This window comes from Phocoena sinus, chromosome 20 (assembly GCF_008692025.1).
Source record: "Phocoena sinus isolate mPhoSin1 chromosome 20, mPhoSin1.pri, whole genome shotgun sequence".
NCBI lineage: Eukaryota > Metazoa > Chordata > Mammalia > Artiodactyla > Phocoenidae > Phocoena > Phocoena sinus.
This window is the reverse complement of record NC_045782.1, coordinates 39,417,083-39,431,398: the sequence shown is the minus strand read 5'-3', so window position 1 is coordinate 39,431,398 and position 14,316 is coordinate 39,417,083. Positions and strand designations below refer to the sequence as shown.

The 14,316-nt window shown below is 49.0% G+C and overlaps 1 protein-coding gene across 7 annotated transcripts in view; it reads left to right on the top strand.

Annotated features, from left to right (window-relative positions):
- Positions 1 to 13,360, top strand: part of STAT3 (signal transducer and activator of transcription 3) — a 63,595-nt gene extending 50,235 nt beyond the window's left edge. Inside the window, exons 12-25 of one of the 7 annotated variants that reach the window (XM_032616568.1) lie at positions 1,498 to 1,527; positions 1,630 to 1,723; positions 1,829 to 1,876; positions 3,824 to 3,907; positions 4,658 to 4,756; positions 4,877 to 5,012; positions 5,724 to 5,776; positions 6,021 to 6,115; positions 6,238 to 6,377; positions 6,867 to 7,079; positions 10,127 to 10,169; positions 10,455 to 10,567; positions 11,355 to 11,439; positions 13,132 to 13,360. In XM_032616568.1, the coding sequence (XP_032472459.1) occupies positions 1,498 to 1,527; positions 1,630 to 1,723; positions 1,829 to 1,876; positions 3,824 to 3,907; positions 4,658 to 4,756; positions 4,877 to 5,012; positions 5,724 to 5,776; positions 6,021 to 6,115; positions 6,238 to 6,377; positions 6,867 to 7,079; positions 10,127 to 10,169; positions 10,455 to 10,567; positions 11,355 to 11,410 (1,204 nt within the window). In that variant the 3' untranslated portion in view covers positions 11,411 to 11,439; positions 13,132 to 13,360. Of the gene's footprint in view, positions 1 to 1,497; positions 1,528 to 1,629; positions 1,724 to 1,828; positions 1,877 to 3,823; positions 3,908 to 4,657; positions 4,757 to 4,876; positions 5,013 to 5,723; positions 5,777 to 6,020; positions 6,116 to 6,237; positions 6,378 to 6,866; positions 7,080 to 10,126; positions 10,170 to 10,454; positions 10,568 to 11,354 lie in introns of all 7 variants that reach the window. The other 6 variants (XM_032616573.1, XM_032616569.1, XM_032616572.1 and 3 more) reach the window with 6 other exon arrangements.
- The last annotated feature ends 956 nt before the right edge of the window (positions 13,361 to 14,316 follow it).

Here is a 14,316-nt window from a genome sequence, read left to right as displayed (position 1 = left end):
TGAATGAGAGAAGCCAGACCAAGAAAAACACAGTACATACTTCATGTTGTCACTTATATAAAATTCTAGAAGTGCGAATGAATCTATCATGACTGAGAGCAGATCATTGGTTGCCTGGGGACAGGGGTGGGTGGAGTGTGGGATTGGGGAATGGGTCACATAAGGGCGTGGGGAAACTTGGGGATGCTGGATATGTTCATTATCTTGATTGGGCTGATGTCCCAGGTGTGTATAGTATACATATATCAAACCTCATCAAATTGTGCATTTTATATATGCAGTTTATTATTTGTCAATTATATCGAAGGTATACAAAAAAAAAAGAATGTGGAAAAAAAAGTAAATATAGGCTAGACATGAGGGAAAATTTTCTGATAGTGAGAACTTTAAGTTCTCAAATGTGATATATGGGGAATTCCCTGGCAGTCCAGTGGTTAAGACTCTGAGCTTTCACTGCCGAGGGCCTGGGTTCAATCTCTGGTCAGGGAAGTAAGGTCCCACAGCTGCATGGCCAAAATAAATAAATAAAAATAAATAAAATAAAATGTGGTATATGGAAAGGTATCTTTTGAATGGTTTAAAAGTTGATCCATTTTAATCTGTAAACTCCCACAGAATGTGCTGTTTAATAAATAGTAGCTGTTTTTCTAAAAGTATAAGTGAGTATATAGCAATGGAGAAGGACTTTTTAAACAGAACTAAAATAATTTTAAAAAGAAAAGAAAACACTGAGAAATGGTGACTATATAAAAAACGAAATATTCAAAAACACAGGGAACACACTGGGAAGAATATTTCAGCTACATCAATGGGATGCTCTGAGTTACAGGTAACAGTAAACCTCTGCAGAAAACCCAGTGTGGCTTAAATAATAAGGAAATTTGCAACCCAGTTTAACTAGAAATGCAAAGTTAGAACAGGTTTCTGACGGTGAGATCAGTGACTCAGTTGATGTCGTCAAGGACCCAGAATCTTCCGTCTCTCTTCTCTGCCACCATAAGTGTCACTGGCCATAAGTGTCTAGGGTTCCCTTGTGGGTTGCTGCATGTTTGCTTGTGGTAGTTAAGGCCACATGCCTCCTTGCTCATGTTCAGCTGAAGCTATGGAATGTAAGTACAGCCTGAGAGAGAATCCTTCCCAATCTGATTGAGACAGTAAAGGTCCTGTCCTCACCCCTGGACTGCTGCACTGTGGGCATGCTCTGTTCTGGTGAGCTTCATGATCAGGATCCCCTGGAGGTGGGGATGGGAAAGATACTTGACAGAGTCAAGGTTCTGTTAGGAAGAGGGGAGTAGAGTTTGGGTAGGCAACCAGCTGTGTCTACTACTTCAGCATGTATAGGATTGTTAATTTCACATAGAAAATGTAATTGAGTCATTTACAGAAATCCCCAGGAGAACAGCAGTTTTTCCATCAGAATAAATTATAGGTGTTCAAAGTAGTCTTTTGAAGAAACTCAGGGCCTTTTTTGTTACCACTGGTTTGTGTTCTTAACAGAGACTCCGGGGATGTTGCAGCTCTCAGAGGGTAAGTTCAGCCTGGAGGCTTCCTTGTGTTCCCGTTTAATCTAACTTTGTCCTCTGACCACTCGCTCACCTATGTGGTTGGTTTTTTTCTCCTGTGATTCAGATCCCGGAAATTTAACATCCTGGGCACAAACACGAAAGTGATGAACATGGAAGAGTCTAACAACGGCAGCCTCTCCGCAGAGTTCAAACACTTGGTACACGGGAGAAGCCTGGACTCACCTTCTCCCAGGGCCTCTGGCAGGGGGAGTGGTTAGGGGAGAGCCTCAGGTGACAGGGGATGCTCTTTGCTTTTCTTACAGACCCTGAGAGAGCAGAGATGTGGTAACGGGGGCCGAGCCAACTGCGACGTAAGTTTTGTTGGGGATGAAAGCCAAACTATAGGAGGGTTTTCTTTGAGCAGGAGAGAAAAAGAGCCTTCTTACTGCCCAGACGTAGAGACACCTGACCAGCTGCAGTCACCACAGGCCAACATGACACATCAGAAGTCACTCATGCCTTGGAGTACTCTGGCTCGGAGCATTTCCTTGATTGTCCGGGGAGTTAGCTCATCATTAAGGAGTGGAAAGTCCCTTGCCCACACCCGTGTAGTGGAAAAGAAGCCTTCCACCTTGCCTGGGACTTTCCAAATTCCCCTTCCAACTTCTGTGCGCTGACATGGCTTGGCTCAGCTTTTGGTGACCTGTTTTGGTCACTGAGGCAGGATGGAAGGTTTCAACAAATCCGAATTAAACACTTTACCGAAAGAAAAAGAACAAAGCAATACGAATCCCCTTATTTCTTCTCTGCCTCCCATTTATTCAGATTATTGGACTCTTAGTGTTAGGAATAAACTTAAGGGACTTCCCTGGCGGTCCAGTGGTTAAGAATCAGGGCTTTCACTGCCATGGACCTGGGTTTGATCCCTGGTTGGGGAACTAAGATCCCATAAGTCACGTGGCATGGCCAAAAAAGAAAAAAAAGAATAAACTTAAAAAAAAAAAGGTAAATGTGACCAAAAACTAGTTTTAAATATTTTTAAAATAAAACTGTGACACCCTATTCTTTTTCTGATATTTGTCCCCTGAGCTATTGTTACCCCCTTCTCTAGAACGTAGCAGGCCTTTTGAAAAAAAAAACAAAAAAAAATGAATTTATAGTACTTGACAGCAGTTAAAAAGTGAGGTATGCAATGATACAGGAAAATGTATGTGGCATATTTATTTAGGAAAAAAAGATGTAAAATAATTTGAGTAGTATATTAGTATATTTGTTTAAAAAAACTTACACTGTATTTTGTCTGTTCATGTCTGCATTACAAAATTCTAGAGGAATATCTACCAAACAGTGCTGCTGTTCTTATCCAGGGCTACTCTGTACTATCTCTGTAATATTTGCATTTAAACTGAACGTGTATTACTTTTGTAATTAGAAAAAGCATTTTAAATATGAATCGGAATTTCTAATAATTCATTGGCAATTCTCATTCAAAATAATGTCGCTATATTGCTGGTGGGAGTATAAATTGTTACAGTCACTTTGGAAAACAATTGGGCATTATAAAAATGAACATACCCTGTAAACCAACAGTACCACTCCCAGGATTTAACAATAGAGGAATCTTTGCACATAGGTAGCAGGAGATATGTACAAAATGTCAGAGCAGCCTGATTGTAAGCCCTAAATACAAACCAAATGCCATCAGCACTAGAGTGGATAAATGATCTGCAGTATAGTCAGGTGATGGAATACTATACAGCTGTGAAAATGGAGAAATTGCAGGTGCACACAGCTACATGGATGTGAAAAGCAAGTCACAAAAGAATACACAGGGTGTGATTCCATATATATAAGATGGAACTAAACAAACGAAACCACACATACATTGTTTAGAGGTATAAATGTGGTAAAACCATAAAGAAGAGCTAGGAAATGATGAACTCAAAAGACAAAATAGCCATTAATTCTGAGGGAGGAGGCACAGGGATGGATGGGGTTGGGAAGGGTGCCCAGAGAACCTCAGTAGTGATGGTCTTTCCCTTAAACTGGGCGGTGGGTACACAGGTGTTCACTGTTTTGTCATTCTTTGTGCCTTACCCATTTTATACATAACCTATTGGATCTCCTTAGTATCACAATAAAGCTAGTAGGAGGTCAGGTTGAGGCCCATAGCACTGGAGAGTGATAGTGTTGAAGAGACCACGTGCCCCAGTTGTGTCTGTGGCCACCTGGTGGGTTGCCCTTCTGGATGGTGTAGTGGTGGCGTCAGGACTGAATACCATCCTCTCTGAGGAACAGCGTCCTTCTTCTTCTTGTAGGCCTCCCTGATTGTGACTGAAGAGCTGCACCTGATCACCTTTGAGACTGAGGTGTATCACCAAGGCCTCAAGATTGACCTAGAGGTGGGTTCTGTGACAGAACTGGGTAGGGCTGCACGCAGTGGTAATTCAGGACAAGACTTTTTCTAGTTGAGGTTTTTACTCCAGAAGGTGGAATGGTGACTCTTTGCTAAGCACTGTGTTTACTTTTGCTTCTCTTCCTCCCCAAAATCCTTAGTATCCCACCTGAGAGTAAAGTCTTGCCTGAGTGCTTAGAAGATACATGTCTACTCAGCTTTCAGCAAACTTGATATAAAAACTCATATTTAGACATTGATCATAGCTGACTTTATAAAGTTTGGGCAAAACAGTCTTTCAACAACCAATGTCTTTAGTATACAGACAATCATGGCATTTACATGCTCTTTCCCCAACTTTCTTGATCTTTAAATTAAAGATACACCGGGAAAAGGAGGAACCCTAGTCTTTGATCCCTGGGACCTCTCTGTTTAATGGGCAGGTACAGCTTCGATTTCGTGGAGGATGCCTTGCAGGTGTTTTAAATGGGGAATCCGTGGACTGTGAGTCCACCGTGAGCAAGTTAGCTTTACAAGTTCCTGGTGATGTTCAGACAGCCGCCGAGTTCGGCATTCTTTCCGCTCTGGCTGTTGAGCTGACTCAGCCCCGCTCCTCCCTGAGGGCTGGAATCGGGTGTGCTCCACCACGGCCTGTCCTTTATTCCAAACCCTGCGGGATATGCTGGATATGCGTGAAGAGGTTTGGGAAACCACGAGGGCCTTCTGCCTCCCAGCTCATTCCCCGCTCCCTCCACAGACCCACTCCTTGCCAGTTGTGGTGATCTCCAACATCTGTCAGATGCCCAATGCCTGGGCATCCATCCTGTGGTATAACATGCTGACGAACAACCCCAAGGTGAGTTGGGCCCCCATTTTTCCTGAGACTTCTCGGTGCCTCGGGGCTGTCACAGTACCTAGCGCAGCTCATCAGGCACCGCCCTCTCATCTAAAGGGGTAAACGTGTCATTTCCAATAGAACGTGAACTTTTTCACCAAGCCCCCAATTGGAACGTGGGATCAAGTGGCCGAGGTGCTGAGCTGGCAGTTCTCCTCCACCACCAAGCGCGGGCTGAGCATCGAGCAGTTGACAACGCTGGCGGAGAAACTCTTAGGTCAGCGCTTTACCTCTTCTCCCCTCACCCTCCTCGGAAAAGGAATCTGGCCCATGGGGCTGTTCATTCAGAAGAGTTTACTGAGCAAGGTGCTGTGCCGGGGCCAGAACACATGTGCTCCAGCAGGTCAGGGAGTCAGGACACAGAGGAGGTGTGCATCCTGGGGGTTGTTTTTATGAGGCGGGAGGCAGATTTCTTTTCTCTTGGTGGCTGTCTCCCTCACCCTTCCAGGGCACTACTTTATCCAACCATTGGAAGATATTTTAAGTGCGTGTTAGAGCTAGAAGCTTGGTATCCCTGTCTGTTTCTTCAAGAAACCGTAGGCTTGTTTTTAATTTTCTCCCTGGAAACAAAGCCTTAGTAGAATGCTTTGCGTGCTACCTATGCTTTGTTCTATGCTGCCACCACATGTGACCCTGTAACTCAAGCTGTCAGCTTCTTAGTGTGTGCTGCTGGTCCCCGGACCACCACACGAGGCTAGTAAGGGCAGCTGGACTAAACAACAGCTGGGGTTGGGGGGTGTCAAATGATGGGGTCGGGTGTGGGGCGGACGGGTGCACCATCTGCACACAACAGTGGCAACATTCAAATACACGAAAACCAACGGTTTCAGGGCCTATCGGGGGGCAGTTGTACACGTGTTCTGTTTGAAGAAATAAGATCTTGATCCAAAACTGAAAATTATACTACTTTATTATTTTTTTCCTTCAGGACCTGGTGTGAACTATTCAGGGTGTCAGATCACGTGGGCTAAATTTTGCAAAGTAAGCAACCGTGTGAACTCCGTGTGGCTGCCTCACGGGAGGGGGAGGGGGAGGGGGAGGGGTGCATTACCTACTGGGAGGTCATGGAGGACGCTGGGCCTGAAGGCCCTAGGCTCTTGGTCCAGCGGCCAGTAGCACCTGCCTGAGGCTAGATGGGCCTGAGGATTTTGGTGGCACCTCACCCCTAAGAAGGAAAAGCCTGGGATGGTGGTGGACTTGGCTTTCCCATTATTCTTTTCTGCAGGAAAACATGGCCGGCAAAGGCTTCTCCTTCTGGGTCTGGCTGGACAATATCATTGACCTTGTGAAAAAGTACATCCTGGCCCTTTGGAATGAAGGGTAGGTTGGAACTCTTGTGTCTGGCAGGGTGCGCAGGTGTGACAAGTCCCCTGCTCTCCCAGCAGGCCAATAGCAGGGCAACCCTCAGCCCAAATCTTGGTGTTTCTCCTCTTTGCCTCCAGGTACATAATGGGCTTTATCAGTAAGGAGAGGGAGCGGGCCATCTTGAGCACCAAGCCCCCAGGCACCTTCCTGCTGAGATTCAGTGAAAGCAGCAAAGAAGGAGGAGTCACCTTCACTTGGGTGGAGAAGGACATCAGCGGTACGCTTGGCTTTTCCCCACCCCACCTGGTGGTGAGCGCCGCTGCCGCCGTTGCCTCTGCTGGTTTCAGACACAGGCTGCCCCCTCGTGGGCAGAGATGGCCTCGCGCCCCCCCTGCCTCAGACTTGTAAGGCACATCAGGGTGACTTCTTTTCTCTAAATTCTACCAGCTGGAGGATTGGTTTGCCAGTTTTGTTTTGCTGGCTCCAGGGACTAATATTTGCCTATTTAAATTTCATGCTTCATCTCCTTTCTTTCCTACCCTGTTAATATATCTTATGTAAATAGTTATCCAAGTGTATTACCTGTGGCCCAGCTGGATAGCCTCTCCCGAAGCCAGCTGAACATTTCCCCAGTGCCAGGCGACTGGGCAGGATATTCAGGGTATCGAGCGCTGGGTTGGCATAAGCCGTTCCCCCTTGAGGGAAAATAAATCAGGTAGTTTTCTCTGAGATCACCTGAGTCTTCCCTTCCCATTTCCCCTGACAGGTAAGACCCAGATCCAGTCGGTGGAACCATACACCAAGCAGCAGCTGAACAACATGTCGTTTGCTGAAATCATCATGGGCTATAAGATCATGGATGCCACCAACATCCTCGTGTCTCCGCTGGTCTATCTCTACCCCGACATTCCAAAGGAGGAGGCGTTCGGAAAGTACTGCCGGCCAGAGAGCCAGGAGCATCCCGAAGCTGACCCAGGTAGTTGTTGATTTTCCACGACAGCCATTTAGTTCTGGGGAAAAGTGGGAAATGGTAGGATCCTGGGAGGACAGATAAGGTAAATGCCTGAAGAACCTCTTTCTGGGAAAGAGCTTTGTAGTGAGTGCCTTTGGGGGTGGCTGACGGGGTTAGAGAGAGGAGAGGAATCAGTCACCAGGCTCTGCCCTACAAGAAGCACCAGTCTCAAGGGGGAAGCCGCAGGCACACACCCAGCCAGACCTGAAACACCGTGGAGAGAAAGCGAGGGCAGAATTCTCTAGAAACAGGATGCCCAGCCAGCACATAACTTCTTACAAAGCAGATGCTGGAAGGTTTGCGATTCAGACTTAAGTCTAGCGTGTTTCCTTTTCCCCATCACGGAACAATGTGAGCGGCGCCAAGAGGGATGAAGAAAGGCTTTCTGGAGGAAATGAGTGTTAGCAGCGCTGGAACATGGTTTAAGAGCACAAGAGTGGTGATTGAAGGGAAAGACAGCAACTGGTGGGAGGGGCTTGGAATTGGTCCTTTGAATGTGCAGCTCTTGAAAATAAGATGTTTTTTAATGTGCAAGAGCCCATGTGCTTATGTAAGTTATACATACATTTTCCACACTAAACCCTCGCTCTCTAGCACCACCGCCAGCGCGGAGGGCAGAGCCCCCTAGTCTGTTCCCATGGGCGTCTGGGGCTCGGACACTGGGTTCTCTGTCCAGATCCTGATGAGAACACTATAATTTGCTGTTCTTTGTTTTTATTTAAGTTTTCTTAATCACAGAGCCAGTAGTGGTTTAAAGGGATCCTTTGAGGTTGGCTTCCCTGCCCCAGTTGCTTTGGAAAAAACTGTTTTTGTACAAAGAGCTCTCCCACACACAAACACAAACCCACCAGCTTCCTTCCCACTTTTTCACAGGAGTTCCCTGTGAGGGATCTCTTGGGGTGAGAATAATGAGACTTAGAAGAGGGAGTTGGGGCTAATTGGCAATTGACTTTCCTTTTTCCTTTGTTCTGGGGTTGAGTCTTGGCCACACTCTAGGCCAGCGTAACAGCGTAACTCTCACTTCCTGTCTGCCCCTTATCTCTCCTCCCACGTTGTGCTTCGGTTGGGAGATCTGTTTATCAACCCCCATCACACTACCCTGTTCCTTCTGCAGAAGGCATTTAGGTCCAAGTGCTGGGCCCTTGACTAATTTTGCTTTCTAGGTCCAAGTTTCAAGTCTGAGGCTGCGCCCTCCCTCAAGCCTCCTATGTGACTGGGAGGCAAGGCCCTTTCCTGCCTGGAGACCTCAGTGTTTCCTCAGGGGCAAGACTGGCAGTCACAGGAAAAGAACTAATTACTTGAGTGCTTGTCTGCCTCCTGGGGCTGGGTGTGAGCACGGCAAATGGGTCAGCAGGTGTGGGGTGCCGGCAGGCTGCATGTGGGGTCCTCCAGAGTTGAGCAGCTGACCATTTCCTCTCCGTTCCCATCCTGAAGGTTGTTTTCTTTTTTTAAAGTATGAGCCCATTTTTAGAGAGCTCGTTAGTTGCTCCATGGCATGTGGGATCTTCCCAGACTAGGGCTCAAACCCGTGTCCCCTTCATTGGCAGGCGGATTCTTAACCACTGTGTTACCAGGGAGGTCCCTCATCCTGAGGGTTTTATTGTCTCAAGGAGATAAATCTGTCTCCTAGATTATCTTCCCAGGACTCTTCCCTCCTTCTCACTCAGAAGCTCACACGGTATATCCTCATGGCTTGAGGGAGACATTCCTCTGTAGAAATGACAAATTCCTTATCTTACAAATTAGATAAGTACATTTACAACCTTGTACTGAGCCATAAATCAGCTTTTAGTCTTAGTTCTCCTTTGTTTCTACTGTGGCATCTCAGGCCGAAGGTGTTTTTCTCAGCAACGTTGATCAGTTAGGGAATTAAACCCTTTTCTGTCTGGGGTGTCAGCTCCCCTCAGGTCTGGTCCAAAATGGATTCATAAGACACCAGAACCCTGCTTTGATAGCTTCTTTGGATTCGGTACTGAGTTAACCTATTTCTTGGCCAAAAATAAACTCATATGGGAGTCTAAGGGCCACTCGGCAATGCCCTTTCTCTGGCTGTCATTGTACTTTCTGATCCCTCAGTTTCACCGTAAGCCCCAAGCTTTATAGCTGTGCTTCTCTCAGCCCACCCCACCCTGCCCCGCTCCATGCCTCCTAAGTGGTTTGTTCACCTGAATCCCCCAAATTCCATGCCAGTGTCTCCAGGGCTCTTTGACCTCTTGCTGTAAGCATTTAGCACTTAAAATTCATTTATTTCAGTCTTCACATTTCTAACTGTAGAACAAGAATCATAAATGACCAAGATGGGCCCCTCCCTCTTCTGCCTCCCTCTTATTTTATACTCGAGAGAGAAAAGCCCTTGGCCGGATCTCTTAGCTGTTGAAGACGTAAGGCCTCCTGTCACCCAGTCCAGAGCCATCCTCCCCACTGAGAGGCTCTTCTGTGTGCTGTAGTTATTCAACTGGGGGGTTACTAACACCCTCACCGAAAAATGTAATAGAGGCAGATAAGTGCTGATGGGAACAGAAGGTGTCACCCTCAGCTTTGGAACTGCATATTAGCTGTTTGCACGCTCTCTTAAAGACTCAGTGACTTCGGTATCTGAGCAGGACGTAGTGCCCAGACTGCGTGGGCTCAGTCCTGCGTGCGGGGGACTCGGAAGAGATACAACCAGGCTAGAATACAATCCTCAGTCCACATCCAGGCTGTTAAACTCTTTACATGATCGAGGGGAAGAATGAACACAAGGCTGGAGCTCATCTGAGCTCGGGTGGGACCAGGGTCGGCTGAAAAGTCTCAGGAAGGTTTGAGGGAAAGAACCGAGCTTCCAGCTGCAAGCACTGGAACATCGGAGTATACAGTAAGGGAGGGCAGCCCTGAGGGGAGACGGAAGTTCCAGACAATCTCTGGTCAAGGATGGAGTGAGTTTCAAGTCAGCCCTGGGGAGGCAGCCGGCTTCCTGCTGCCTGGTACCCAAGAGTGGAATCACAGTGAGTAAGCCCGAGTTTTCTTCTACCCAGGTGCTGCCCCATACCTGAAGACTAAGTTCATCTGTGTGACACCGTAAGTGGCTTCCCTTCCCAATTTTGCCTCCATTTCTAATGTCCTCAGTTATCCCTGGGAACAGGACACCGGGTGAGAGTTCTCTTGTGAAGGGTTGGAACCCTCCGAGCTATGCTCAGTCCTCAAAGTGACCTCGTGTGTTTAAAAAGCTTGAGCTTTTATTTTTCTGTTGGAGACCAGAGTTTGATGGCTTGTGTGTGTGTGTTTTGTTCTTTTTTTTTTTTTTCTCCATTGTGTCTTGTCAACCCGGCCCTCTCCCCTCCTGCTGCTCCCCATTTCCTACAGAACGACCTGCAGCAATACCATTGACCTGCCGATGTCCCCCCGCACTTTAGATTCATTGATGCAGTTTGGAAATAATGGTGAAGGTGCTGAGCCCTCAGCAGGAGGGCAGTTTGGTGAGTATATGGCTGCCGGACTCTGTCCCCGTGAGGGAAGTCAGTCCCCTTGGTGTGATGCTCCCACACGCACAGCCAGGCGAGGGGCACCTGGACTGGTAGAAGGAGTTCTCGAACAGCGCTGTCCTATAGACGCGTGCACCCCCACGCCAGAGTAAATTTTCTAGCAGCCGTGTTAAAAACAGTGAAAAGGAACAGGTGAGGTTAATTTTACAAATGTATTTTCTTTAGCCCAGTAGATCCAAAATAGTGGCATTTCTGCATTCTGAGACAAATGAGTGTGGGATTTCCCTGGCGGTCCAGTGGTTAGGACTCCACGCTTGCCCTGCATGGGGCATGGGGTCAATCCCTGGTCGGGGAGCTAAGATCCCCGCAAGATGCACGTGCGGGGCAGCTAAAAAAAAAAAAAAAGAAAAAAATGAATGAGGTTTTCTTTTGTACTAAGTCTTTGAAACCTGCCCCGCGTTTTATAACCACAGCCTGCCTCGGTTGGGACTAGTCACATCCCAAGTGGCTCCAGCCTGCTGTGTTCAACAGGGCAGCCTTAGAGCTTCTTTAAACCTGGGGAGTTGGGAATGAGTTAAGGTAGGAAGAAGGCTGAGCTCTTCCAGAAGGGAGGGGAGAGAATCTGGATTCTCTGACCCCATCTTGATGACCAAGGGGCAGGGGCAGGAGACTAGAGGGCAGTGGCAGCCTGAGCTTCTGTGCCCCGAAAGGCTAGGGGTGCGGGCCCCGCCAGCTGTAGGGCTCAGGCGACTGAACTGGCTCTCCCTGTGTGTCCCCCCAGAATCCCTCACGTTCGACATGGAGCTGACCTCGGAGTGCGCTACCTCCCCCATGTGAGAAGCCGAGGACGGAAGCTGCAGAGAGAGGTGACAGAGGCACCGACCCATGTTCCACCAGCCCTTAAACAGCCCAAGCCCAGATCAGCTCAACTCCCAACTCTGTGGTTCCAGATTTTTTTGTCGTCTCTCATTTCGGTTATCTTTGAGCAATCTGGGCACTTTTTAAAATACAGAAATGAGTGAATGTGGGTGATATGCTTTTATCTAAATGCAAATAAGAATGCGCTCTCTGAGGCTGTGACCAGGGGGTGTGGAAGGGGTGGCGAGAGGGAGAAAGAGGAAATGTCTTTTTTGCCCCCCTGCCCGCCTTTCTCAGCAGCTTGTTGTCATTGTCAGACAAGTGCCTCTGGTGCCAGCGGCATCCCTCTGCCTATTTCTGTAAGCTAATGCCACAGTTGTCTCTAGCTACATCCTCCTGGCATTGCACTTTTAACCTTGCTAACGTTCAAATAGAAGATAGGACTTTCAAAGCCCCTAGGTTTCTTTTTAAACTTAAAAAAAAAAAAAGTTTTTTAAAGGGCAAAAAAAAACACTGTATCAGCATAGCCTTTTCTGTATTTAAGAAAACTCAGTTAATTTCCTCCTTGGTGCTTTAGGCATTCAGCTTTCTTCAGGCTGATAATTTATATAAACCCTGACGTGAGCTTCAGATCCAGCCCTTAACAGACATCTGAAGATGTGGCTTGGCCTTTGGTTTTCATATAGGAAGGTTGAAGGAGACCCTAAACATTTTAGACTTTTTTTGATAAACAAAATTTTTATTTTCCCCTTTCACCTACTGGCCTGTTAGTAGGTGAGGCTGGGCAGAGGGGCACTTACAGCCTGCTCGCCTTTCCTGCCCGGACTTCGCCCCTGTTTCCGAGCCTGCGTGGTTTCTTGTGGGTGCCTTCTAAGGGATGGGATGATTCTTCCTCTCCCCCAGTTTACCTGAGCCCCTCTTGTGGCATGGCTCCTTTCCATGTCTAAAGGTCCCGTGTCCTGTTTGCTTTAGGCATCCTAGTCTCAGGACCTCCTGGAATAAGAGAGAGAGAGCTACAGGTCGAACATGAGTCAGACTGTGGGGCCCCAGTCAAGGGTCTAGTTGAGCTCAGGGATTATGGTTCTTATCCCAGCTTCTTGGTGATTTCCTACGGCACCTGTAATCACTTCTTCACTTGGTTAAGCCAGGGGCAGAGGCTTAGTGATAAGCTCGAGGTCTGTCCCTCACGTGAGGGAGTGTACATCCCAGCCTTCCCCCAGCGCTGGTGACCTCTCCTCCACATGGGGGCCCCCCTCGGTGAGGCAGGACAACTGGCATTTTCTGTGCACCTCAGAACACTTAGCAGCGTGAGAGGTGGGCTCTGATACGGGGCCTCCTCAGACCCAGAGGCACGGCCAGACTGGGTGGTCCATAACTACCTTGTCTCAGTCGACCAGAGTTTCTAGGGAATGCTATGCGTTACACCCAAATTCACCAGTTTTTGAAGGAGGGGGACGAGACCTTCTCTCCAAGACAAACGGGTTTGATAGGTGGTACGGAGCACTCTCCCTTTAGCAACACTCTCTAGATCATAATTAGCTTAACTCGAGGGACCTCAGGTGAGGATCCCGGCTTCACTGGAGCAGAAGCTAAAACCCTGTGGCTTTTAGGTCGCATGTGTTTCTGGTTTTAACCCTGATTATAGCAAAAGCCCTGAGAGGAGCTGAGACTTGTTTTGGTCCCTCCTTTAAAAAACGCAGTGCTCCAGGACCTGCCTGCCTGACCCCTGCCCAGCCGAGGGATTCCCATGGATGCCTAAGCTACCCACACGGTGGTTTGTGAGATGCTGTCCTGACCACTGCATTCAAATTTCAATGTATACTTAATAGTGTAAAAATTTATATTATTGTGGGTTTTTTCTTTCTTTCTTTTTTGTATATTGCTGTATCTACTTTACCTTCCAGAAATAAAAGTTATATAGCAACCGTCTGCTGGCACGGCAGCCCTGTCTGGCTGGAGGCTCGGGGTGGTCCCTCTTCCCCTGCTTCAGCTCTGAAGGGGTCTTACAGGCTGAGCCTGGGTCTTGAGAGGAGCTGGTTGACCCCGGCCCCGGGCTGGTGGCCTTAGCCTCTCATGCCTGAGTAGACACAGGCCCGCCTCTGGGGCACCGAGCGCCTCCCATCTTAACATTAGCCGCCAGCCTCCAGCTCAGGGGTACCTGGAGGAGCCAGGGGTCCGACCCCTCCCGCACGGAGGCAGCTTGAGTGGAGGCCTTCCTGCTCCCTCTTCCTGCCTCCCTCCGCCCTCCCTCCCGGGACCTTTGCAAGCCGCGGTGTCCTGTCTGGGGTCAGATAAGCTACCTAAGGGGGGTTGGGGCGCAGACACTCCCACCACCCCAGGCCTCCCCTTCCACAGTTGGCTCCATTATCACTTTCTCTTCAGTTCGCTCCGTGGGTCAACACTTAACGGGCCGCGGCTGCGGGCCCCGGGCCGTGGGTGGTGATAATTCACAGGCCGCGGCGCGCACTCGCCTGGCTCCCCCTCCCCCCCGCGCCGAACACCGTGGAGACGAGCCGGTGCGGGAGATACGCGCCGCCTCCCCCTGCAGAGATGCAGCTCCAGATTAGCGCGCTCCCGGCTCGGCGGCTGCCTCCCCTCCCGCCCACCCCCGCCAGCCCCGCGCCGGGCCCCTGCGCCTGTCCCGGCGGGCTGCGAGCCCTTCTTCCCTCGCTTTGAGCCCTGAAGAAACCTTGTCGTAGGCTCTTGTTCCCCGCCCCCGCCCCGGCCCTCGGCGACAGTCCCTGGGTCCCCGATGCCAATGGGGCCAAATGGGGAGGCTGTCCTCTCGCCCCGGCCTCCCTCCCAGGCTCAGGCCGACCGTTTGAAAACGCGGGAACAGGGGGATGGTGCCACCTGCTGGTCTCTGGGAAGAGGCCAGGGGAGGA